Raw genomic sequence first — 27,071 nt, forward strand, 5'->3', positions numbered from 1 at the left:
TGTATATGCCATTATTTCTTGACAGCTATTATTTATCACCTTCGCCTTTGGGCTAAGTTGGCAGCCTATTCAAAGAAACACTTCACCTTCATGAATGGAGGATTCTTCACTTTTTAATGTTGCCTGCCCTACTAATAAATTCAAAATTATACCACTCTCATCTCTTACTCATGGGTACATTGGCTGAGAAGATGTGTTGATACCTTTCCTTCAATCATAAAACATCAGATAATTACTAAACTGTAATGCAGAGGCTTGTAGTCTCCGATAATGTTGCTACTGGTGCATATTTTTAACAGCTTGTAGTTTGCAAGATGAAAACTCTGCAAAGCAGCAATGTGTGGAAGTCTTTCTGCAGGCAGCAAAGTCAAACAGTGCATTGCTCACAGAGAGATTTTATCAGCTGCATGTCCCTGCAGTCATCGTGAACGCCCATGGAGATGAGAGAGTGATGCACATAGATCAATGAGTAAATCCAACACCATGTAAGATCAGATACTGTTGGTTTTAAATCAGCACATCACATTCACAGATACTCTCATTGAAGTTTTTACATGTTCCTGCTTTCTCTCTGCAGATATTTTTGTACTGCACTGGAAAGTTTAAATCTTGGGATTTTACTGTTTTACTTTGTTAATTGTTCGATCTAATTAGCTGTGCATCCTGTTCCAAGCAAATCAGTTGCAGTCAAAGTCTTAACGGCTGGTAAAAGTTTTACTGCAAGATAGGGTAGGAAAAAGGGGGAAAAAGGAATATAGTAATAATGCGTAATATTCACGCTTCCATTTTCTATAACCCGCTTTCTCTGTTTAGGGCCACAGTGGGAGATGGAAGTTAATACGGCATGCACTGCTCAGGAAACAGGAAAACACAAGAAAATATATATAAAATATCTATTTATATATGCAAACCCCAATTTCAGAGTATGAAATTATTGCATATTGTATAATTGCATGGATCGCAGTACTTTAAACTCAAAATAAGAGCTTAAAGTGAAACAGTTTGTGAGACTATAGGTTAAAGCAATCCATTGTGTAAAGTGGTGAATGTGTCACTTTAGCACTTAGTTTACTATAAAACAATATCTACATATTCTTGAATGCTGCTTCCACCTTATGACTTTTAGGAAGCTTATTTTCCAACTTTTAGATAATGTCCCTGGTTTTAAGACAAGACAGTGTAAAAATGTGTTTTAATTCAAATATGACAAAGAACAAACAGTGGGCCAAGAGGAAAAGACATAAAATCATTTGTGTGCACATCTACAGAAACTTTTAAACAACACTGAGGGGGATGTGTAAAGCAAGTTTATTGTAATAATTATTTTATAGGAACACATATCCTGTAATAAAACCTAAATACAAAATATATGAAGAGACAGACATTTAAACAAGTTAGAAATTAAGACATGAGCTTATCCTTTCCTATGACACACATTACAGAAAGTAATTTACATTTAACAACTTGTGTTTGCATGTACACAAGTATTTGATAGATATCTGGGTATATCACGCAAAACGATTGTAAGAAAATGGTCAGAAATATTCTCAGTGAAGCAGCCATGATATTAAAGGTATTTATATGTATCATGTGGTGACTCAGCAATAGCAGTCCAACCATGGAAACAAAGTGCTGCTGTGATTCTATACAAACCTTCAGCCCTCATCTCATTGCTGAGTGAAACCAAATGTAATGCTACAAGAGTTTGCAAGCTTCCTAATCTTCCCTCCAATCAGATTTGCGGAAGGATGATTCAGGGCAGCAGGCGTTGATCAATGTGAAGGGTGCTGTGAAGAACAAAGATGTCCATTTGAAAATCACCTTAAAGTTTAATTCTTAGTTTAAGTCTTAAAATAATACATATAAATCTGTCACTGCAGTCTGAATATTTCAAATTATTTCAAGTATTTTCAAACATCATGTGTCATTTTTCTTGATTCTAGTGTAGCCACATGCCTTATTCTTTCTTACTTGAAGATGCAAAAAATTATTTCTAGAACATACAGTATATTAAATGCAAAGAATTATATTTGAAACAGGATGAAATATCCTCACAACACTGACAGAGACGTGACTTGATAACATGGAGGGTTTTGCAGCTTTAAAAAATTCAACAGTAATCACTCACTTCATACTTCTTTCTGTCATTTTTGGCTCCCTTTTTGTCAAGCTTCTTCATCAGTTTTAAAACCCATGCTTCTCTGGGGTCTGCGCAAAACTTACGCCCCCTCCTCATGATAAAGCTAAAGAATGATTGATACAAACAGATGTTTATTTGCAGCAGCAATGACAGAAAACTTCTTTTAAAATGAGAAACCTTAAGAGTTCAGGAAGGCTGAAGAATTCCCTTTTAAAGTGGATGTTCTTATTGTGTGTGCAGGTGCACTTACATTATAGCAGTGATGTTGCAGCCTCCATCTGTTTCCTGCCATCTGTAATTCACTGCATTTTTTTGAGTTTTGTGGTTCAGGCTTTTCACATATTTCAGGCAGCAGTCGTAATAGGACACTGAGGATTTGGAAATCCCATGCAGAAAAATCAGAAATCCAGTGCAATCCAGTCCCACCGCAGTATGTACAGTATAATATCATTTACAGTATAGAACATATACAACATAGACAAAGTACATTGAATCAATGGCCATTAACACAATCAAGAATGAACCAGCCTCGTTGACCCTCATTTTACTTTTTACTGTGTGTTCACAGCTCTCTTTCGCAAAACCCGTGCACGAGGAAACTAGTCGTCCTTTAACAGTCCCTTACCCTGTGCCAGTCCAAGAGTGAGACAAGATAGGCTCAGCAGGAGGAACAGCATGTTGAGCCGCATGGTGCAGTCTGTAGTTGCAGCTCTGAAGAGAAAGCCAGACGGTCGCACAGATTCACAATGTTTGCCTCCAATCAGCCTTATCACTGTGTGATTATTGTACCTCCGCTCCAAGCACTCCTTCCCTGTTCACATCTGCCACCTTGAACCTTGAACTAATGTTTCACACTGGCTCTCTTGTGAATCAGCTTAAATCTCTTTAACCCACCAGCTCTTTTAAATCCCACAACTCTGTTCTCACTAATCTCAGTCTCGTTTACACAGGATTTTTTTTTGCGAATGCTGAATGAAGCAATCACGGTTCTTAAACATGAAAACATGGATTATTGATGTCCATTGTCCATAAACGTTTCCTGTATTTAGCTTTTTTTGGTCCTCTGGTTAACAAAAAGTAAATAAAATAATTTAAAGAACAAATTAGACAAGTTGTTGAGGAAACTCCACATAATCACAGATTCAAGTGTCTCGGCTCATATTGGGATTGCTTGTTACTCACCTCTACTGCTCCAAGTGTAGTTTGAAGCTCGCTCCCTGTGTCTATCCACCTGTAAACGGAACAAGCTTTTATCTAGCACTCAAGGGCTTTTTGCCAAGGATCATATTTCCATGAACTCACCTTTGCACCTCAGCTCATTTTTCTTTCATTTTTCTTTTATATTTCAAGCCAGCATTGATGTGGGTTGTTTAAAACTTTTATCCCAAGAGTTAATGATAGACGAACAGCATGAAGACTTATACATGGAATTGACTCCCACGTTGCCTGAGGTTGTTGTAATTAGAGTCTGGCCTGTTAAAATCTTAAAGGCTTTATCATCCCCCCACTCCTTAAGCTACATGTTGAGAAATATTCAGTCTTCCATAATGGCTAAAGGCATTCAGTATGCTCGTTATTGCTTAACTTGTTCTCAGACCTCGTCCAAAAAGTCGTGTTGATGAAATCCTTGCATTTATCAACAGCTTTGTAGCAACAAAAAAAAACAACAGGATAATTCACTTTTGGGCCAGGATACAACTGTTGAAACTTATCCTGCAGAAATCCTTGGCCTTACATTGTTTCAAGAGAAGTGTGTTAACATAAACAATAGATCAGATATTTGTATCATTTGATTGAAGAGGGAACATTTCAGAACATTATTTCCTTCGTGATTGTTTTAGATACAAAAAAATCTGTCAAACATTCAACCATTAATAGTTTACCTTTGATGTTTAAAACTTAGAACTTTTAAATCTCGTATCAAAACAAACTTTTAACTCCAGTCTTATTGAGGGCACCCTTCACGGTGTGGCCCTGGATACATAGCTCCACTAGTCTCCTCAAAATGATGCCCTGCCACTGATGCCAGCACTACCCAAATGCTAAATGATGACTGCTGTGACAATGACATCCAATATGAGCGCCTATTTAATGTTAAAAACATATTTCTATTTATAAAACGTTTCCATATCCTCAAGTTTTTAAATCTTCTACTTCTTCAAACGTTATGTAAAGCAGTATTTTGGATTAATATCTCTCTATGTCCAACATATGCAAACAATAAGGGCACATGCAATACTAGATTTGTCTTAAGATGTATCAGACTTGCAGTTAGTAAGCTTGCTGGGAAATCCCATCTGAGCCTCATTTGATAATATGACGCATGACCGCGGTACACACAGAACTGACATCCTACCTCTGCTTTACTTGGATACTTTTCTATTTCTTTATTTCTCAGCTACAATCCAAATCCACAATATTGCCACGCATACAATAAAACATTCATTTTTATGATGAGATAAATTGTGTTCCCTACTTTAATCAACCTATTAAGTTTAAAAATTAACAGTGCATATCGCAAGGCAAACATTTGTTGATGCACAGTATAAAGGTGAAGGTTCTGCCGTTCCTCATTTCCTTGAAATTGTATTTGGAAGTTCCAAAAAGACGGAACACAAAGTTTTATCATGCCATAAAGAGTAAATCGCAGGATCAATATTATTCACCACGCCTAAATGAAAAACCAGTTCTGACCCTTATGGCTGACAGGAAACTGGAAATGACAAGCAATAAGTCATAAGTCTCTGCATAGTAAAGTCATTCATGTATGTATATTGAACATATACAAATATGATGAAAGATCATCTTTTAGGCTTATTTCTCCTGACTTCAATCTATTTTAATGAAGTGTATATTAGTCTGATGTCAATATTTCCTGCTAATGTATGTATTAAACTGCTGTGCGGACTTGTTAAATTGACTTGCTGTATGTTGCTGCTGTGTTGCTGGGAAATATGCTAGTTCAGCAGTAAAAGCTTTTTTGACTTTCTCTGCTACGCTTGTCAGTATTCTCATAAGCGCTTGACTCTGATGTATGAAAAATCACTTGCACAGAATCAGACATGAGGTATCCTCCCTTCGGTCATGTTGTCTTCTGACACTTTGGAAACTTTGCTTTAAAAACACTTGTCAGCATTGTCATATCGCATATCAGCCCAAAGCTTTTCCTGTTCGTTCCTGAAAAGAAAGCTGCTGTGTTCTTTTCAAATGGATTTTTGTTGAACACACCGTGACAGATATTAATGAGCCTCGAGTGCCTGAGTGGACATCTGATAGCGCAGTTCACTGTTTATACTCTTACCAGTACTCACATCAACATTCACCCCTGCAAAAGCCCAGTGAGGCATTTCATGGAGCCTTTTCATATCCCTTGCCCTCAGGGTACTGGTGCTCACTTCACTTGTGTACTGCACTGCTACTACAGAACACTACAACTGTGCGTTATGTTGTATAGATGGAATCTGCGACTTTCCCGTTCCTTCCCACTTGCCACCCAGGCTCTATAGCAGTTTGTATACATTTGATTTGCTTCATTTTATTAACAAATTACCTCGGTCTTGTTGTGCGAGTCTGGTCTTGCGGGAATGTTTACGCAAGCAATGCGGGTTTGATCACACTAAAACGTGACAGAGATCTGAATATTTGGCAAAGCAATCTGTAATGGAAAAAAAAACTACAGATTTGGCTGTAATTAACTCTGTTCCTGTTGTCAATTACAAATTTGAAAAATCCTGATGGATAAATGGCATTTAATATTTGTCAGGAGATGATGGCCCACTGCCAAGGGTACTTGGACGCGGGCCTTGCGATGATACACTGTGTTGTCTTCAGCATTCCTTTCAGATGATATGAAATGTTGTTTTATCCCTTCATCTCCAAAAAGCCATTTATCAGTGTGTGAGGCACGCAGTACAAAAAAACCCTAGAGTAGAGTAGAGGACAGAGCTGTCTTACATGCTGTAAAATGAATAATGATATTGATTTAACATTTATATCTGTTGCAACCATCCATTTGTAAACTGCATGTACCTTAAAAAAAATGAAAGCAAGCATAGAGGAAAACTATCAAAAAAGAATTTGGTTTCTATAAGTTCTCATATTTCCTTTTTTTTTTTTTACTGATTTTGAAGCATCAGGAGGGGTGTGATGATGACACAAATGGGAAGATCAGGAAGATGCAAAATCAGTAGTTTTTCTCTTCTCTCGCTAGGACCATGAATGTGCAAAGCAAAAATTCTATGTTATTGTCAAAGGAGTCAGGAGATACGTTCGTTTGATAAGTTTAACTTTGTAACATGATAGTTTTAGGTACGGAAATACCATGTGGTCACCGAGACCACGCAGACATTTTTGCGGACATTGTTTGTTGACAGTAAACATTTCAAAATTCAGCCATTACTTTTCGGATACCACCAACAAAACAACATAAAAAGAAAGAAATGACAGATGAAGGCTATCCCATAATCACCAGAGGTAAAAATACAACAACAAAAAAGAAGTATATTCACTGTAATATTAAAGATCCCGTGAAATGGTATCCGTAATTCTGTCACTGGATGTGTTATCTTTTGTGACAAGATGTTAGGGTCGGGACATTGGACCCTGAGTGGTCAATCTTAAGAGTAAACTAATGGGTAATTACATCCACTGTGCAGCACAGGGTTACCACTGAAGATGCACTGTTTCCCCAGAACTTAAAGTCACCGTTTCATGGGATATTTACTTTAACATTATGTTTTCCACAATTATTTGTAGTCTATGTAGATTAGCACACAGTATGCCCAATATGTCATTACAAAAAGGATGTGAGTTGATGTATACAGTAAGCACACAACCCAGTATTCCTTGAATTTAGGTTAATACTACACAAATCTATCCATATTCAGTGCCAATGAAGATTGTATTTTATGTAGCAAAGTAGAAAGCGAGGTTGGTTGATGGGCGTGTATTGCACCTTCCTTTTGTACGAGAGACTGGAGTTCCTGTCCAGTCACAGACCTGCAATTAACATTTGCTTTTTTTTGTGTAACCCTAGCCATGACCTTGCCTTAACCTCAATGATAGTGGCCACAGTTTTTGAAGACTCTAACAAACTAAGGGCTTGCATTTAACAAATGTAACCTGGATTTTGCACAATCGTCCAATATTAACGTTCTTTCTGGAATTAGGGTACAGACACAAGAAGCTATGTCCAGGTATCACTGGTACATTGGGTCTGACCTGTAAAGCACACTACAAGTCTCCCAGGCCCCTGATAAACTGGCACCGTACGGTTTTGCTCAACATGAAAAATCATATGGATATGCATATTTTTACACTTCTGTACTAAATGTTCCAATGCGGCTAAATTGTACATTTTTTTTAGCTGTTATGCTCCATTATTGTCAGTGCAGCTTTCAAGCTAGCACTTGTATTTTATTCTGATTTGATCATCACTCGACTGTATTTAACATTTCCCGCAAGCTGTGTTCTTCAGATGACACTGCTTAGAAAATGAGATCGAATAGATTGACACTCAACAAATACGATGGTTTTGGGGTTATATGAAAGACTGTTTGTATCATAACTACCCCTGTACATTTTGAAGTCAAAATTTCCCTGGGTATTATCTTTAGGTGTTAGTTACAATCGACTGAGTGTGTCTGAAGTGGTCTTGCATTACTTCAAAGGAACTCATATCATTACACAAATGTTACACACATCAGGGGGACAGAGAGTCAGCTTTACAACACTCTGATGGATTCTGAAATTAGTTAGCCGCTTTTATAATTTTAACAGGCTACAATACTGAACGGCAACACAGCCAATTTTGTCAGGCACAACAAAAATGTACCGACATTTATCTGGAGTATAATTGGAGTTTAGTAAGAATTAAGTTCCTTGGCCTGCTACCAATAAAAGTATGGCAAGTCACTGATATACAGTGGACATTGGAAATTTCCTACGGTGATGGGGAGAAAAAGAAACAAAACTGTCATGGCCCAAAGCACAAGCCAAGCTGTTCTGACAGATGAGAGCCTTCTGTGGCAAATAGCATAAACACATGCTGTAGCCTGTTTGAGTGGTGCCTGAAGGTGAAACTTGAAGTATGATTCTTTCTGAAAACTGTTGGTCAACATTGAGCAATATATACTCTTATGAAATGTGCTTTATTCAGTGTTCCTCAACCATAATTGAACAAGACAAATAGTTGGTTCAATATTTTCCCAATGCTGTATTCGCCCAATTATTTCTGCCCAAATCCTTTTTCTTTATCTGGCTTTATCTGGCATTTGTGCTGGAGTGCCTGGCTCATGTGGTAGAGCGGGTTGTCCACTGCTCCCGGAGTAGGCAGTTCGATCCCGGTGGTCCATGTGCCGATGTGTCCCTAGGTAAGACACTGAACCATAAATGCCTCACTTATAAGTGAAAGCAGACTTCTAAGTGTTTTGGAGATTTTTTTTTTTTTTTTTTTTGGAGGGGGGGTGGGTTTGTTGTAATTATTAATTATTGTTGAATCATGTACAGGAGGTGATAACTGTCTGTGTATGGGGGAGGTTTACCTCCAGCTTTAAGTGCTAGTTTGCCCTCTGGTGGCAGGTGAAGTGACCTGCATTAGCTTTACATTAAAAATTGACACATGCAAAGCAGCAGACAAGCAGATCATCTCATTCTGTGTGACACAAAGCTGTAACAACAACCATATGGAAATAGTCTGATCAGACAAAAGAAAATGTCAGATAGTAATGCTGAGAAAAGGCAGACTGAGAAGGGTAAGAATTTTGATTCATGCTTGCTTTTGTCTAGAGTCCCCAAATTCCTGGGCATGTGGCCCTCCTGGGTTCAATCACAGCGGAGTGGCTCTTTGTTTACAGTTCTGGGAACCAATCAGCGCCGCAGAACTGTCCATGGTGTTTTCATGATTTGATTCACAGCTAACTGTGGCCTCCATAATAGGTATCAGGGCACCAATAAATGAGAAGCTGGTGTAAAAAATCCCGGTTTCAAAACACTCAAAAAAGGCTTTGTAAACGTTTTATGAGGTAGGAAATGCGTTCAACATGTTTTTTAGACTTTAAGGACACAAAGTGTTTTGGAGGGAGCACTGACTGTAAGTGAGTAAAAAACAGGAATTTGAAATTGACTCTGTTAAATTGAGGATAATTGTAGTATTTGTCATTCTTAACAATACTGCAGAGCATTTGCCAGAACATACTGAAGAGTTTAGTTTTTTTCTTTTATTTGGATTTTATGTCCTTTCCTCAATTTCCACAAGGCATGAAAACAAACATGTATGTAAATCCATCACAGTGAACAACATGCCTGCTTTTATCATTGTCATATAAAGTGTTATTTCTGGCTATGTTAAGAAAAAAGCCCGGCTCTCTGCTGGATTTAAACACATGAGCTCCCTCGCTGTGGGGCAGCACTGTGCCACTGTGTGTACAAATGTACACATGGTGATAACAGGAGAGACACACTCTGAATCCAAGAAATACAAACTCTGCCTTGTTTGTTTACCCCCACATTGCTGGCATACTAATACCACCACCAACTGTACAGTAACACTTCTGGGGAAGGCTGTAGAGGTGCAACTGAAAACAGCAGAGGTAAATAAACAAGAATAATAGTGTGTAAAGAAAGAGACAGTTCAAAACTGCATATTGGAAACTAGAATGGCCCTCAAAGTGGGAAGAATCCTTTGTGAGAACTGTTCCTCTTCAGTCCTTTTTTTAATAAAGGGTATAAATTCATTACTATACTACTCATCTGCCTCCTCCCTGTCACATATGACTGTTTTTCCTCAGTAACTGCTGATGAGGAGATTTATTGTTGCACTCTCGACATTGTTCATCTTTTTGTGTGGTTTCTTTTTTCTTGCGTGCCATGAGCAGATCTGCGCAGCATGTCCTCCTCCTGGCACTTTGCCTCATTCCTCGAGGCCTTGGGAGCTCATTTGTTGTCATTAATGACAATAACAATGACGACGACAACTGAGCCATCTCCGTGAACTCTATTAGCTGAGGAAGACCGTGAGGCGTGCCTGAAAGGTCCAGAAAAACCTAGTAAAAGGACTTTGAGTTGGGATTTTGTGGTAAACTACTCTTTCAAAGGTCTGTGGTTAACTTTCTGTCTGTCACTCAGTGGTGAGTTTATTGCAACCACATCACAGTAGGTAGCACTTTTTGAATCTGTGTTATCACATCGTGGTATCACATTTCTATAGGGGCCTGAGGAGTTGCTGTACTAGTTGGTTAGGCTCTCCAAGCAAACTTTAAGCTGTTCCTTGGAGCTAGTTGAATCGTGTTTAATTAAAAACATATACACACTGACAGGCAAGGACAGGCAATATGTGTTTTTTTTTGGCTCACTAAATGGCACAAGCGAGGGCAGGGGATCGCTTAAAAGCAATAGGTACCGGTGACAATACGCTCTCTGCCACTAAAAACACTTCTGCCTCGACTTGTATTATCTGCGCGGTGGGTTGTGGGTGTGTGAGCGTCGAAGTAAAATGGCGGACTTGGCAAACGAAGGTGAGTAAGTGGCAGTATGAGAAAAACAATAACGCTATTGTGGCGTTATGAACGGAGCCTGCACACCGTCTGCATATTTGTTAACTGAAATTAAGCTACATGGCTGCATGTTAATGGTGAGTTCCGGTGAATTATAAGCTTCGCGGCGTTTACAACACCACAACGTTAGCAAGCACGCTAACAATGCTAACGAATGGGCTGTGGGTAATACCTGGAATGCCTCGGAACGCCCTCGAATGCTGCCTGCCACTAGTTGGCTTACCCCCTAACGCTAGCACCCGGCTATTTATAGTTAGTGTGTTTTGCCATCTGTGGTGAACTAAATGATCTAATGTGGATATAAACCCAGGCATGCAGGGCCAAAGTTGAAAATACCTGCTTCTAACAAAGCTAATATACAAACGCAGTGCCAGTTTGCTGCTTCGTTTGAATTGAAACGTTTACAGTACGACATCCTCCTTGTTATTTAATGTAGCCAGCGCTCAGTTGCAGGGATGCTTGACGTTCATTTAGGCGCGCAGAAAGAGAAACGTCAGTCAAGAGGCAATGTTTCAGTGTAATCGTTGCTTACTTGACATGTATGATTTATTTCTCTCAGATTTGCTTGACATTATGTTGATCTGTTAACTGCAGGAGAATTCGGCTAGAATCTTGGTGTCCTTGCTTGTCGGGCAAGATGACTCATGCGGGATGGAGCGCATTAGCAAGCTAACTATAGCAAGGAAGCTAAGCTACGTTCTGCTTTAGGGAACAACCGGTGGCGCCGAGTATTTGCTGGAACGGGTCACATAGTGTCAATGCTAGCTGGTTAACATAAGCCGGGAACATCTCGGGCTACTTGAATTTGTGAAGTGAATATCAGTGTTGCATGCTGGAATTCTTACATTCATTAACCAAGACAGTTGACTTCATGCCACAGAGAGATACAAAGCAGGGAGATAAATTATTAAATATAGGTCACAAAACATTTTCATGTTTTCTGCCATTAAACACGAATCATATACAAACAGCTAGCGTTAGCCATGAGGGTTTGTGATAGACACGCTGAAAGTCGGTCCAGTAAACAATCCTGGCTGTGTGCTGTCGTCTATTTGGATGTTACCGCATGCATTTAAGCCGGCAAGACTCACAACGACAACGATGCTACACCTGCTCAGTGTAATAGGCCCAACCCAGACACAGGAAAACCTTTGTCTGCTAACGTTATAGGATTACACATGTTACAGAGGTTGCAGTGTGAAGGTAGACGCATTAAGTGACCTGAGGTGAATTCAAATTATTGCCTGGCCTGGCGATTGCTATTCTTATTGGTTACGACAAGAGCTTATTGCAGTAACAAAATATTTGTGGGCGAAATGAATAAAATCCCCTTTTTGAAAACAAAAGTAGCTGTAGGGCCATATGGAGTGACTGAAAGTTTGATGGCAGTTTGATGTGTTGTTATTTACATTTTGTATTTTAGGATTGTTTAGTTTAGGTCAATATAATGTGATCTCATTCTTCCTGGTACTCCTAATGGAATTGCACGTTTAACTGTGGTATAGTCTGATGCTTTTGACTGGCGAAAATTGACTGAAATTAGACATTGTTCAGCATTATAAAAATGTTTTTTCTGGGGTCACTGTGGTCACACTTCCCTCTTTACACTTATTATTTACCCAGCTAAACCTGACATTTAAATAAACAGTAAATAGTTGTTTTACCTCACTGTAAGTGTCACCAGAAGTATCTTAAAGAGGCACTGTAAGTTTGAGGAACAAAATTTTTATCTGTCAAACAGTCTGTGTAATATAGAATGTTTTGGATGACTTTTGGCATTGTGGTAATGCCTGTGGGATGTATTGCTGTGCAATGAAATTGGTGTTTGATGAAGTGCTAGATTGCTGATTAGTACTGATGCACATAACCTTCTACGCTTTATCAACATTCATGCTATCACTGCTTTTAAGGGGAAACTCAAGGCCAAATAATGAGGATGCCAGGGCCTTAAGTATTTTGTTTTCAACCGCAATGCATTAATATGATTGCTGTTCGCCTAAGTTGGTGCTTGGATGACTAGCCTACGTCTTCTCTTAACAGACAAGCCTGCCATTGCGCCTCCTGTGTTTGTTTTCCAAAAAGATAAAGCACAGAAGGTAAGATTCTCTATATTATTTGAGTATTTATCAAGGCTGAAACCAAATGTTATGATTTTTGCATACTTATGTATACTTAAATTTATTCTGGACTGAATTCTTGAAAAGCGCATATTGCAGAAGAGTTGCTGAGCTCAAATCTTTTAGTATTAGCAGAACTGTCAACAAGTCAAAGTACAATTTTGGCAGTTCAGTAGGTACACCTAGCTAAAACTAATGCAGTCTAATACAGCAGTCCTGCAATAAATACTACACTCATTAAGGTTACAATGTTCAGTTTTCATTAAACAATTTTTAAAGAAGTGTTGATTAAACTGTATAATCATTTTGAAGGATGTAGTTTGTGCTGCTGTTTAACTGTATTGTGTTATACAGAAATTTTGCCTACCCTCATTGATGTAAATAGGGTGGAAAATAATAGAAACACCAGTCAATATAATGCAATACAATTCAAACTGCAGCCTCCAAAATTATTATTCAGTTGAATCAACACCTCTACAAAACAGTTTCAACACAAACTGAACATGATAGCCTTCATGGAGAGAGGATTTATTGCAGGACTGCTGTAGTGGACAGCATTATTTTAAGCTAGATGTACTAAATAAACTGCCAACTGAGTGTATGTTGACCTCATGTCAAACAAATCTTGCTTGAATTGATACCACTTTTCACCTTTTATCCATTATTGCAGCTCCAGAAAGAAAGCCACTGAGGTCAAGCAAGATGCAACCTAGTGCTATTTTTTTATGTGTCCTTAATTTTCTAATGATTTCAATGACGAGGACCATTCTTTTGGGAGAAAGAAGAGCTAAAAGACTTATCGTGTTTTCTTTCAGCGATCTGCGGAGGGCTCAAGTGCAGAGGATGGAGAAGGTAAAACCAATGTCCAAACTGCCACTTTTTTGTTAATATTATCTTTCTCATAGATTTATTTATACTGGATTGGTACTAATATTTTATTGCCACTTTCAGATTCAGATAAAGACGAGGCAAGCTATTGCCCCCCAGTGAAAAGGGAAAGGACCTCATCGTTCCCACCCCCACATTCTGGTAAGGGCACGTGGTGACTAAAAAGAGCATTTGTTTTTTCTTGATTGCTTGTGGTGTACACATTGATTTGTATGCTGAGTGCAATGCCTGTCCACTACTTTGCAGTTCCCAAGAACAATGTATTCATGCCCTCAAGTTTCTGCCAGTCTCCGACTGGGAACTCTGACTCTGAGCCAGGTGAGACATCTAGACAACCATTAGTTTCTCTTCACAACTAAAAGGCCCCATGCAGTAAAAATCTTAGTTTTGGGGGCAAAACATGTAATTTTTTTCACCAGTTTAAGACAACAAATATGATAAACCGACTAAGATCAGCAAACAATAACTTTTACTTGTCAGAAATCATGTTTGAAGATGTTTGTTTTCTAAAGTCATGACATCAGTAGTTGCAAATAAGATGTCAGTGAAGTTTTGCGTATTCCCTGCCTGCAAATGCTCCCCCTTCACTCTGACCAGCTGTAGTTAACCTCTCACATGGTAATTTTACCTCTGAGCTAGCCGTTTAAGTATCTGCTGTGGAGGTCTGATGGTATTCATGCATAGAAAAAAAAATGTGCAGTTACAAAATGCGAAGCACAACTTCCACACAGCCTAATTCCACAGGCATGATTGGATTTTTTCAGGAATGTTTTAAACAATAAGTGAATGTACATTGAAGATGAGTGCAATTAAAAATTTGAAATAAACAAGATATTTACTCAGTTGCCCCTCTTTATATATAGTATTAATTTTATAAAGTTGGTAAATCAGAAGAAACTTACCATGCCAGATTAGTGAATTCCCAGTCAAGTTGGACATCTCTGTTGGTTCAGGCCGGTTTGTTGCATTAACGTCTGGTTGAGATTTGGTTATTTGAAAGGAATTTGGTCCTCCTCTCTCCTCTCTGTCTGTCTCTGGCTATACCAATGACCTGTGTCAAACTGTGTCATGTGTTGCAAATAGAACATGGAATATACCCAGCAGAGAGCAGAGAAATCTGTCCATTTTATTAGCCTGTTTAGCTAATTGTCAGTATTGAAACAAAACTGAACTTACTAAAGAGTAGCCTTATAAAATTTCCAGTAATTCAGAGAAGACTTCTTCATTGTGGGAACATTATGATGTTGTGTGACCCGTGACCATGCCTGTACATAATGTAGTTCTGTTTTGGATTATGACTGTTGGAACTGCCAAACTGAGCTGGAAAACAAGTTCTGAGTTTACTTGTACTTTGGCAGTGCAAGTAGGGGTCAGTTAGATTTTAATTGGATGTTGGTATAGAACAAGTTTTGGTCTCAATTCAATGCCAGTGCTGTCTTTTTGCTTTGGTTTGGGACCCTGTTCGGGTCAAACTTGGAATCAGTCACATTTATCATATAACAGTTGGTAGTGTACTGTTCACCATGTCAGGCAGGATGTTTGTTATGGTTCACAAATGCATCTCATCAGAGGGGGCATGCAAAACTGATCAGAATCATAGGCCAATTAGGCATTTCTGTCATTAATGTTTAAATCTACAGTGATGTAATCACAGGAGAGGCAAGATGAAAAATATATTAATTGATGCTTTTTGCAAAGAAAAAAGCACATACTGACTGAGATTTACTGAAATTATTACTGCAGTGGGACTGTTGGTATTTGTGTGAGTTATTCAAAGTAAAATCAGAATCTGAAAATCTGTAATGATCCCCACAGGGAAATTGCTCCGTTACAAGAAAAGTAATAGAAGAATGTACAAATACATTCATTTGGAGAAATTGCGTGTCATTTCCAATTCGTTTGAATTTGATATTTGGAAAAACTGAGAGCCATACTGTTGATGTTCCCATCTTACATCTGACTGCTAAGCTTGTAACTGGTGATGATCGTGATACCTCAACATATGCTCCAGCTTCCTCCTATAGGCCTCATTTCTTTCTGATATTCACTGTTGGCTGTAGTTGGGAAGTCTGTACTGCCTTCCCGTTCCCTGACCTGAATGCCCTCTTCTTCTCATTCAATAGTGCTTTGATATCCTTGGTAACCTAGGGCTTGTTGTTGGGAAAACCATGGACAGTTTTAACCAAAACAGAGGTGTCAACACAGAAGTTGATGTACTTGGTCACAGTCATTCCATCTGTGTCCTCACCATTTGGCACGAGAAAAACATCACAGTCGGTGCATTGAAAGCAGTCTTGCAGAGTAGTAGTAGTATGTCTCCTCAAACGGCCACCTCACAGTCTCGAAGGGGGTAGGTTGACGCACGATGAGTGGTCTGTACTTGGGCTGAAGGGGGGGTCCAGGTTGTGGTCTGATCTTCTGCGGGATGGTGATGGCACTGTAGAACTCTTATAAGGTTAGCATACAGCAGGTCCAGGGCCCTGTCTCCTCTAGTAGTGCAAATGTGTTAAACATGTTACAGAATGAAATACCCTATCAAATTGTACTTTGGATTTGATGGGCAGATTGAGATCTTGGTTTTTGCTAACCAACTTAACTTACTTTTAGTGTCTGGCCATAATTCTAATCACCATCTCAATTGTTTTAAAGATACAGGGGGGTGATGTCACCAGTTAACACAGCTTTACAGACAGGACAGGGCATCCACTTAGGCAAACAAACAGCAAATGATTTGTAACCACTTCAGTCATATTACATAAAGCACTTATTTTAAAGTGAAAACAAAGAAGAACGCAGCAAAAATAAAACGCTGATTGGTTGTAAATCGACTTAGATGCAGAAGTACAATAAGCATTACAGGTGGAAGCTCTGTAAAGTATGAGACGTAGTAATTTCAGCCATTTATTTCACTTCCAAGGTGTTCGATTTGTTAATTGGGTTAAATTGGATTTTTTTAAAAACTGTTTTTAGATTGCTTACGTGGTTGGCTTTTTTTTTTTTTTTTTTAAATCACTGCACATATGTATTTAGTACTTCTGTGTTTTAGGAATTATGGTGGTCAGTAAAATGACAGTCGGGGCAGGGGGAAAAAAATCAAATGAAATTTAATTTAACGTGATCGTTCACTGGACACAGGAATGAGCTCAAATATTGAGGAAAAAGAGGATGCAGTTTTTACAAGTGCTTTAGGGTTTCTGCTTTAGCGCTGATTAGGGCCAGGTCATGACAGGCTAATAAAGCCACTTAGATGGAGAGACGGAGGTAGAAATGGAACAGAGGCCCAAGAACCTGTCGTGTTACAGCACATGAGTGAGATCGCAACACAACTCTTGGGGCTCTAAAAGGGTTACCGTGGTAACTGTCGCTGCTGCTGTTTGAAAGGTGCAAAGACAGAAGGAACATAGTCTTTTTAAATTGCTGTGCAACTCTTTGTCTTTTTTTTTAATTGTCTGCTTTCTCTTTTGCTCAATCTCACCAGAGGAGAAGCCTGTGGGATTCCGTTTAAAGCCACCAACTCTCATACATGGACAGGCACCAAGTTCAGGTTGGCGTTTGATGTTGTTTGCTTGTCTTCGTATAATATTGTCTCACACTGAGAACTTGAAGACCCACAACAATGCATGAGACAATTTGTTCTTTTGCAGGTGTCCCAAGTCAGAAACCCAAGGAGCAGCAACGCAGTGTCCTCCGCCCTGCAGTTCTCCAGGCGCCGCCCTCTAAATCACATATAGAGTCCAGTGAGTTAGCTTTTAGTCACCTGCCCTCTTTAGTTAATACTTAAATATTCTTAAACATCATTAAAATCTTCTTAGTCTGATAATTCATTTAACTTTGAATACTGATAACTTGAATAGTGCGTTTTCCTCAAGTGCCTTATAACAGGGTAAATTTCCTTTTGGACAGTTAAAAAAATATAAATAAATAAATAAATAATCTTTCTCCATTCTGTTTGAACATTTAAGATTCCAGTTGTGGAACCAATGGTGTGAAAAAGTCATCAGATGGGGCACCTGTGACCCAGTCCCTCTTCCTGAACAACACAGAGCACTCAGCCAACCTGGCCAAGTCACTTGTGAGTTGTTGAATCTCAGCCTGTTCTAATCAAGGGCTTGATGCTGAAAAACAATGTCAATCAGTACAGTATAAGCTTTGTTTAACGCATCAGGAAGTGAAACCAGGTTCTTTACAGAAGAGTGAAAGACTTGTGCTTATTTCCATGCTCCTCTGTAATGGGGAAGTATACTAAATCTTGAGTAATATTCATAGCAAGTTATACAAATGTTAGACATCAAATTAATCACTGTATTATGAGGGAAATTTGTTAGTTAAAGTTCCTTTTTTTTCTACTCAGGGGTGCAAAGAGTAGTTGTAAAACTGGAATGTAAAAAATACACCTGTGAAAATGGATAACAGTTGATCGGTGGGTCTCTTCCCCCCTCATTTCAGAAACATGAAAATGAGGAAGATGGAGCAAGTGGTAACAAAGATGGAGGCGGAAGAGAGAAGAAAGAGACAGATGTAGCAATATCTTTTGTGTTTGGTCAGAATATCAAAGACAGAGCAAAGGTGGGTTGTTTTCCAATTGTTCAGTAGGTTTATACCTGTCTGTGACACACAGGGAGCGTGCAAACTTGGGACGAAAACGTAACAAACAAAAACAGATAAACAATTAAAAATGGCAGTCAGAGCAGGGGCCTATACACTTTTCTTTGAGATGTCGCTCTTAATAGTGAGTTACCTTGTTATAGCTTATATTTTGTGACACTTATGTATTTTGATAATTACATTACGTTAAGGGTCTCAGTTCCTTTTTTTTTTTTAAGATTTAACATGATAGTTTATTTTTCTGTAGTTGGACGAGAACAGTACAGAAGACAAGTCAAAGGATAGTGTGCCACTGGACTCCCAATCAGAGGGCACTAATTATTTCTTACAGTACATCTCTACCCCAAGGTAATGGAATTGTGTCCTCCTTTGAGTATATTTAGAAACTAATCTTCATTTATGATTAACTTCTGTCAACCTACTAATGTTCTGTTTTTTTTGTTTTTTTTCCCCCCTCCATTTTCAGTTCAAAAAATGCCACAAACAGTACAGATAGTGGGGCAAAATTTGTTTTTGGGCAGAACATGTCCGAAAGAGTTCTGGTGAGTTATATAGCTTGTTGCAAAGATGGTTTGCCCTTTGCCAAATTGGAAAACTCCTAATAATTGAGCTTTGAACAAGTTCCAGTAATCAGCTCTGTTGTATTTTCAGAGTCCCCCCAAAGGTGAGTCATCAAATGAGGAAAATAAAGAGGTTTCAGCTGCCCCTGCTTCAGAGCCCTCTTCACAGGAAACCACCCCAGAGAAGGGTAAGAACACAACCCCACCGATTACTGAGACAATGTTTGGTGTTTGGCTAGACTATTAATAGATTTAAGTGACACTTGGCTTCACTCCAGTGACAACCATAAACAACAAAAACAAGACCTGGAGCAGTTAAAAATCAGTTCAACAGAAATGGGACACTGAAGTTGTAATCCTAATAGAAATAGTCACTGAAATATGTCTTCATCTGTTGGACAAGTTACATAAAGTCTTTTAATATCAGCATCAAATTTAGTTGGGAATTAGTGTTTGAATTGCCCTCCCTAAAGAGCTGTGGGTGTAATAAATAATTAATCTGTAATCAGAGTTGCAAATTTCATACCACTTGTGATATATCCCAGCCGTTTCCTTAAATGTTAAAGCAGTTTTCTGTATGAATAACCAACCTTTTGAATTTGATATCGGAAGGACTGGCAGTAACTTTTTTAGTTACATACATTTTTGTACAAAAGAGGTAACGGTTTCCTTTCTTTTTTTCTTTTCTTTTTTTCCCTTTCCTTTCTTTCCCTTTCCTTCCCATTAGATTCACACAGTGAATGCAAATAACTGCTAAATAGGAATAAAGTGCAGCAGAGAATGTTATTCACATTTGCATGTGTGTGAAGTGAATCCAGATCAAGGGAAAATATCAACTGCTTGGTATAGGGGAAAATAATACATTATAACAGTAAGAATACTGTATGACTTGGTCTGATGAATTTGTTTACAACAATGGAGGCTTTGATTTTATTAATAGGCTGATTGTTTGTTTTAAGAGAATGAAATTTCCTTTAACTGGTTTCATATTTAACCAATCATGAACTTCTTACATTGTAACCAAGCTCAATATGGTTACTACATAATTGCCAGTAGTCAGTAATTTTGTGGGGTCTCACTTGGTGAGATAATACTGTACATACAGTTTTGTGGTTTGATAGTGACTCTCCACTTTGTCCAGTGACATTGAAAAGAAATTTACCGTTTCATAGCTGCTGCATGCTCAGGCATTCGTTTATTTGGGTGCAGAGCTCAAGTGACTCTATTCTGCAAATGATCTGCAGCAGCCTGTAAAGCTCTGTTGTAAGTGATAGTTCAACCCTGTGTCCTTCACGATCAGTCTACAGTACTGGCTAGTCCAAAATTTTGCAGAGCATATTGTTTTTGTGTCACAACAAGAACATAATGGGAGAAAGGGAAGACTTCTTCACACATGCACATGAATTGTAGATGAGAAGCTAAGTGACCAAACATTGACAACTCGAGCGAGGTGCTAATTTGTTACCCTTGTGTTTTATCTCACCAGTGAACAACGTGTCAGAGTCTTTGGAGGAGTCTGCAGCAGCGTACACCAAAGCCACAGCCAAGAAGTGCATCTTAGAGAAAGTTGATGTCAAAACTGGAGAGGAATCAGAAAGCAATGTTTTACAGGTAGAGGGCAGGGTCTCTTGACTCAAGAGATGCAGTAAATAAATGTGTCAGAAACTATTATAGTCTTTGTTTCTCTGCACTTTTTTTCCCTCAGATGCAGTGCAAGTTATATGTTTTTGAGAAGACTGCTCAGTCATGGATAGAGAGAGGTCGAGGTTTGCTGAGGCTCAATGACATGGCATCGACAGACGACGGCACGCTACAATCCCGTCTAGGTAAACACACATGCAGAAACTTCTTGGGGGTTGAAAAAATGAAATAAATAACTTGCCGTTAAGTATTAGCATAGCTTCAGTTGTTTATGGTTCAGCGATCACTGCATGGTTTGAATGCTTGTGCTTTCTGGTGGGTTGGTTGTGTGTGTCAGATGGATGGATGGGTAGATGGATATATAGCACTTATCTCAGTTAAAAAAAACACAGGGTTCTTAATTGTGGTCCTCATCGCTGTAATTATTACAATACCCGATGTGGAACACCAGGGGGGGCCCTTTTCCCATGCTACACACTTCTGTGAACAAGGCACCACAGCATGCTGTTAAATACACTATATATGTATAATGGTGTAATGTAAAGTGTTTATTCATCAAATAAAGAAATAGGTAAGAATAGAAGACAAATCCCTTTTTATGGAAACGTTTAGATTTTTATATTTTTAAAAAATTAAGTTTTTATTTTTTATGCATGCATATGTTTTGCTTTACAACACTTTTATTTCAAACCATAGTAGATAACATTTCTTGTCACTGTATTTATACTGATGAGCATATGAATATAAGATCTTGGCACATAATGTTTTCAGTCACCTTGGAAATTGAAGTTGCTGGGACTATAGGCCTATAGTTATTACTACTACTATCTTCTTTTATATGTATATATATATATATATATATATATATATAGATAGATAGATAGATAGATAGATAGATAGATAGATAGATAGATAGATAGATAGATAGATAGATAGATATAGATATAGATATAGATATAGATATATATAGATCTATCTCCTTCATTACAATTCACAGCAGTGAGATCATAGTCATGATGAATAACTAGGGCTAAAAAGATGGTAAAGTAATTGGCTGCTTGGGCCTGTAGTTGATTGATGTTTGTGTTTTATGGTTAAACTTTTCCAGTGATGAGGACCCAGGGCAGTCTCCGGCTGATCCTCAACACTAAACTTTGGCCCCAGATGCAGGTGGACAAGGCCAGCGAGAAGAGTGTACGAATCACTGCCATGGACACAGAAGACCAAGGGGTCAAGGTCTTCTTAATATCGGTATGTTTGTATGTAAAACTTTAAGCTAGGGCTGTGAATTTTTTATTTTCAAGCCTGGGAGAGATTTTAATCTTTTTTTTTTTTTTTTCCCTACACAAATGCAAAAAGACTAAAACATAGAGCAGAGAGCACAGAGCTTTATTTTGATAGTAAATAACCTGATTGTGCACATTATAATAACGCGATTGACTGAATTTATTTGATATATTGACCATACATGGTACCATATTTACCTCAACTACAGAGAGAATCACGCTTTTATTTCAAACACTTAGAAGAGACAGGTTTTATTTTTCTTCGTTATATTTTAGTAACAAAGCTCCATGTTTTCTGATCTGCTCTCATTTTAATTCACTTGATTCTGTTTAAGTTAATGCAAACTGGACACTTTCTCCACGTATACCAGTTGTTATGATAAATTTAGGATTAATGTGAATTTAAACAGTACAAAATCCATTTCAATTCATTCACTTATTAATTCCAGGTGGTGCTAAACTATTGTTAATGAAATTCGATACTTCCAATGTCTCAAACTTAATAATCCCTTGCTTTTCAGGCAAACTTTTAATATGTAGGAAACAGTAAAATTAAAGAGTATGTATATTGATGTTTTGTTTGTTTCTTCATCTGCTGCTTCTTCTTCTGCTTCTTATTCTGCTTCTTCTTCAATGTGGCTGACTTGCCTGTACCCTTGTCTCTTTTCCTCAGGGTAGCTCTAAGGACATAGGTCAGCTGGCTGCAGCGTTACATCACCGTATCTTGGCCCTGAAGAGCAGGGTGGAGCAGGAGCCTGAGGCCCCAGCAACAACCATCCCTGAGGCTGAGGTACCACAGTCCAACGAGGACGACAGCGACGAGGAAGGCAATGCCTCCGCTTCTGCTTCAGCCTCCGCTCCTGCTACAAGTCAGTGGTTTTTAGTTCTTCGTTCAAATATGTGTTTGGACATTCCCAGGTTTACTTACCTTTTTAAACCAAATTAATGTGAGGATTTGGTTTTTTTTTTTTTTTTTTATTGCTGCTATAGATGCTTTCAGGTTGTTTGTTCCACAGCAGCAGTTTGCACTGTAATATACACTCAGTTGGCAGTTGATTAGTTTTCAGTTTAGTATTACTTAGCTGACACTAATGCAGTTTAAGCATTAGTATTGCTCTATTAAACTGTTTTAGAAAGGTGTTGATTCAAATTCCTGCTCATTTTGGAAGCCGCAGTTTGTGTTGAAGTTGAATTGTATTGCATTATACAGAGAAGGCTTCTCTCGTTTTTTTCCACTCCATTTATGTCAATCAGGGTAGACTAAATAACAGAAACACCTATCTTGAATAACACACAATACAGGTCACATCAACACAAATAACGTCCTCCAAAATCATCATAAAGTTGAATCAATGCTGCTTTAAAACAATTTCAATGAAAGCTGAACATTATAACTGTCATGAAGGTAGGAATTGTTCCAGGACCGTTGTTTTAGACTGCATTAATTTCAGCTAGGTGTACCTAATAAACTGTTAACTGAGTGTACATATATTCAGACCACTCACCCACAACCTGCTGTCACTCCCTTCCTGCAGGTAATTCAGAGGGAGGAGAGAGCCAGGCAGCAGGAAGCACATAGCGTCACTTGTGGACAGCCTGCTAAGATGCTGCGGTTGAGGCATTTTGCTGTAGGCATCTCCATGGACACCCCTTGACCAACATGGGTCCTCCAGACCAGTACTTTTGGATATTAGAAGTCTAGCTCCAGGAAATAACCCCCTGTGCCGGAGTGTCTCACCCAACTCGTGCAGTTCATCTTCTCTGCATTCAGCGTAATATCTGGAGTTGTTTCTTCCCTCCCTCTCCTGTTTTGTGTTTTATTTTTGTTTTCGAGTATTTTTTCCTCTCCCCGATAGCAAAAATAAAGACTTCAAAGCTTTGGTTTGGGACTTTTCTGCTCATCATATTGATGAGCGTAAGGGTGTTTTCCTCTACATTTTAAAGTATGGCACATGTTAAGACTGCAGTTTCTACTTTGGGACCTTTTTACTCACTCTACAGCCGTACCTCTGGACGCCACACATCCAGAGGAGCTTCATTCACAGTGTATTTGACTAGTCATCCAGTCAGTTGTTCCTACATCGAGTCCCCACCCCCCCGCCCCCCGCCCCAACCAGTCTGTGCGTTAGGTTTTGGCAAATGTAATTTATTTTGGGCCGTCATTGTCATGAGGCATCTCAACACATATGTGCTGTTTGTAATGGCTAGCCAAGACCACTCAAGTTGTCATTAATAGCAGTTTCTTATATTTCCTATTGACCTATATTATAGTGAATAAAGGACTGAAACAATGCCATTTCTGCTAATGTGAGTTAATGAGGACAAAAGGGCAGAAGGATTCACTTCAAATTTTTCTCTAAATTAATAAGATGTGTTAGTCATTCACCTTGTGGGGTTTTAATTTTTTTTTTTTTTTTCTTCAAACTCATCAGTCTACATTCTCATTCTGCATGTAACTGTTCTGTTTTTTCTTTTCAGCATCCCAAGGGTTTATTGTGTTGATATATTTTTTTATTTTGAAAATATACAAACTTTTTATCCATTTACACTTCGAAAACATGTTGGAATGAAGACTTAACTTCATGTGTGGAAATTTGAGTGATAACTGTAATACCCTTTGAATGTCATGTACATTTGAATATATCATTTAGTAGCGCACCATGTTTTCTCATCTCCTTCAACTGCCCCCTTTACAAAATAAACCATTTTGGACTGATGTCTGCGATTTTTGTTTTTGATTTTTTTAATTTTTTTTAATTTTATTTTTATTTTTATTTTTTTTTCCACTTCCCCCTCTAAAATTATGATTATATTTGAAAGATCCTCACTTAAAATCCAAATATTTGGAGTAAGACAGCAGAGTGTGACACACTTTAGCACTGCTACTCTTAGGTAGCTGTATTGAAACACTACAAGGATTAACAGCCAAAGAAATAACAGATTTCATCCTTGAACATAACTGAATGCATGGAGTGACTCATTCATCTGTTTTGTATTCATGTGTTGAATCTGACCCACAGGTTGATGTATGCTGTGCTGTGAGTGCACTGAGCAGGAATCAGACCAAACCTCGCTTATACACTAAGTGCATCAGGCACAAAGTTATGAATATTTGATGCTTGTACCTGTTGTAACAGTTCAACAGAATCTGTACATCCAGACTAGGAGCATATCTGCCGCTGCTCTGAAACTCTCCTCCTTATCTGCCTTTCTGTAGTGACTCAAAAGGAAATTATTTTTCTACAGTGTCTCCTGTAAATGACTCTGGCGTGTAAAGAAAGTAACCAAAAACCAATTCTGACCTTAGATGTTGGGGCTGTATAAAGCAAATCTATCTGCATAATTTACAGGATGGTTTTGCCTGAGTCAAACATATACATGTAGGTTATCCTTCAGTTTCACTAAATGGGATGTCTTTGAATTTTGATGGGATACTGATAAAACTGGGAAAGTACATCTTTACTATATTGGCATAGTCACATTGATACAGGTGAAAAGAACTTAAAAGGATACTTTTGCAAGTTATAATGTACTGCATTTGCAAAAAGTTTATGGTTTTGTACGCAGTTTTCATCATTAGCACAAAATGGGTATCATCAGCGAAGATCCTCACCTCACTGAGTAATTCCACAGCCTTAAATGTGAAGCCCAATTAAATATAACCTTTTTTTCCAGAAAGTACAGCAGAAATAAGCAAGCAAACTATAGAGGACATTTTTACACACAACTTACAAGGGGGAAAGAGGGATATAAGAGAGAAAAAAGGAAGTGAATAAATTAAGTGTACAACCCATAAAATACAAGGTATAAAATCACAAAAAAAGCCCAGAAAATAAATTCTTTTTGAGATGGGTTTCACTGAGATGCTATATCAGACTCAATGAGAAACAATAGCAAAAACACAATCAGCTTTAGTTGTTTGCTTTAATCTTGGAACAGCCAGATGTCACTGCTCCATTGATCTGAGCCTCCTCCCAAAAGTCAGAGGGCACGACAACTCCTTTACTTACTCTGTATGTCAAAATTAAAATTTTGAAATCAATCCTACAGGGAAGCCAGTGGAGAGAAACTAAAACTGGTGTAATGTGTAATCTAAGTTTTGTTGCTGTTAATAGCCTCCTTGCACAGACCCGGAACATTTCGAGGTGTTGTGTAATAAAAGCATTGATGACTTTTTCTGATTCCAAATGGAGCTGAAAAAATTTAGACTGAGATCAAATGTAATCCTAAGATTTTTTTTTTTATGAGTTTTTTTGGGACTCTTATGCAACTGTGTGCTTTTCCCAGGATGCCCTGGGGTGAAGGCATGAGGAAACCACTTTATCTCAAGGTTAAAACTGACTGGCGGACCATCACTCACATTTAGGGGCAGTTTAGAGTCTCTGAAAAGAAACAAAGGCAGAAAATGCAAACTCAAGATACTGGGGACACAATGTCAAGCAGAGAGCACAGCGATTTATTGTTAGCATTAATAAATCATATGATACAGCGGTACCACTTTTTCTCAGGTCAGTGCCTGGCACATGAACACATGAATAAAAAGTGGGATCTGATGCGCTGTTATAGTCTCTGCAGGAATAAAAGGCTTTCTGAAGAGCAGATACCCTTATTTTAATCCGACATCTGTTGTTTCTTTGTAAAAACCTTTCACTAAAGTACCATGGGCGGCAGGGCTAAAACTTTTTCAAGTAATGTCAATTATTACTCTAAAAACTTTTATTTCAATCACTATTCAATTACACGCAAATATAACCTACTTGTAATTATTTTGAAAATTGACAGGGCTTTAAGCTGCTACTTTACAGTCATCACCCTTGAAAACCGCATATTCGATAAAAGAAATCAAAGCCTATGGCGCTTCTGTTGAGCTTAAACATGTCTGATCATTCTCCTTTGATTTTTAAATTAGTACCCGCTGGATGATTTTGGTTTTGGTGCATCTTTCTCTACCATGCTACACTCCACTGCTTTCAAGAAGAAACAAGTCATGTTCCACCCACTATGTTGTACAAGTGTCAAAAATACTATTGGGTCTATTCTCATAGAATATAAAGATATGTATATATATATATATTTTTTTTTTATCAGAGAGGCTGAGCAAATGTGTGTGAAATAATCACATAAAGTCGAAGTGACTTGATCATTTGTTAGTGTCAGCAAGAAGAATTCATGATACATCCTTTAGTAATTCATTTAATGTATTAAGTTAAATCATCATGAGTCATAGCATTACTTATGAATATGATTTGTACCATTAGTATCAAGTGTTAGCACATTATCTA

The 27,071-nt window shown here is 38.2% G+C and overlaps 2 protein-coding genes across 4 annotated transcripts; one reads left to right on the top strand and one right to left on the bottom strand.

Moving 5' to 3' along the window:
- Nucleotides 1-1,361: 1,361 nt before the first annotated feature.
- Nucleotides 1,362-3,343, bottom strand: ccl25a (chemokine (C-C motif) ligand 25a). The gene is made up of 5 exons (XM_040144277.1): nt 3,323-3,343; nt 2,766-2,851; nt 2,391-2,508; nt 2,129-2,243; nt 1,362-1,787 (listed from the first exon to the last, which is right to left on the bottom strand). Exons 2-5 carry the CDS (start codon nt 2,827-2,829, stop codon nt 1,773-1,775), a joined length of 312 nt encoding a protein of 103 aa, XP_040000211.1. The 5' UTR covers nt 2,830-2,851; nt 3,323-3,343; the 3' UTR covers nt 1,362-1,772.
- Nucleotides 3,344-10,529: 7,186 nt separating this feature from the next.
- Nucleotides 10,530-23,669, top strand: ranbp3b (RAN binding protein 3b). Of its 3 annotated transcripts, none has more exons than XM_040144412.1 (17): nt 10,530-10,653; nt 12,733-12,788; nt 13,625-13,661; nt 13,761-13,838; nt 13,944-14,015; nt 17,176-17,241; nt 17,342-17,434; nt 17,660-17,769; nt 18,144-18,263; nt 18,550-18,650; nt 18,769-18,844; nt 18,954-19,050; nt 20,349-20,473; nt 20,568-20,688; nt 21,612-21,754; nt 22,463-22,658; nt 23,325-23,669. In XM_040144412.1, exons 1-17 carry the CDS (start codon nt 10,632-10,634, stop codon nt 23,366-23,368), a joined length of 1,557 nt encoding a protein of 518 aa, XP_040000346.1. In that variant the 5' UTR covers nt 10,530-10,631; the 3' UTR covers nt 23,369-23,669. The 3 variants fall into 3 exon arrangements, with proteins under 3 accessions (XP_040000346.1, XP_040000347.1, XP_040000345.1); XM_040144413.1 differs by having other exon boundaries at nt 10,549-10,653; nt 12,775-12,788; XM_040144411.1 differs by lacking the exon at nt 10,530-10,653 and having other exon boundaries at nt 12,690-12,788.
- The last annotated feature ends 3,402 nt before the right edge of the window (nt 23,670-27,071 follow it).

The sequence above is a fragment of the Xiphias gladius genome, chromosome 14 (genome assembly GCF_016859285.1).
Source record: "Xiphias gladius isolate SHS-SW01 ecotype Sanya breed wild chromosome 14, ASM1685928v1, whole genome shotgun sequence".
In the NCBI taxonomy this organism is placed as follows: Eukaryota; Metazoa; Chordata; class Actinopteri; order Istiophoriformes; family Xiphiidae; genus Xiphias; species Xiphias gladius.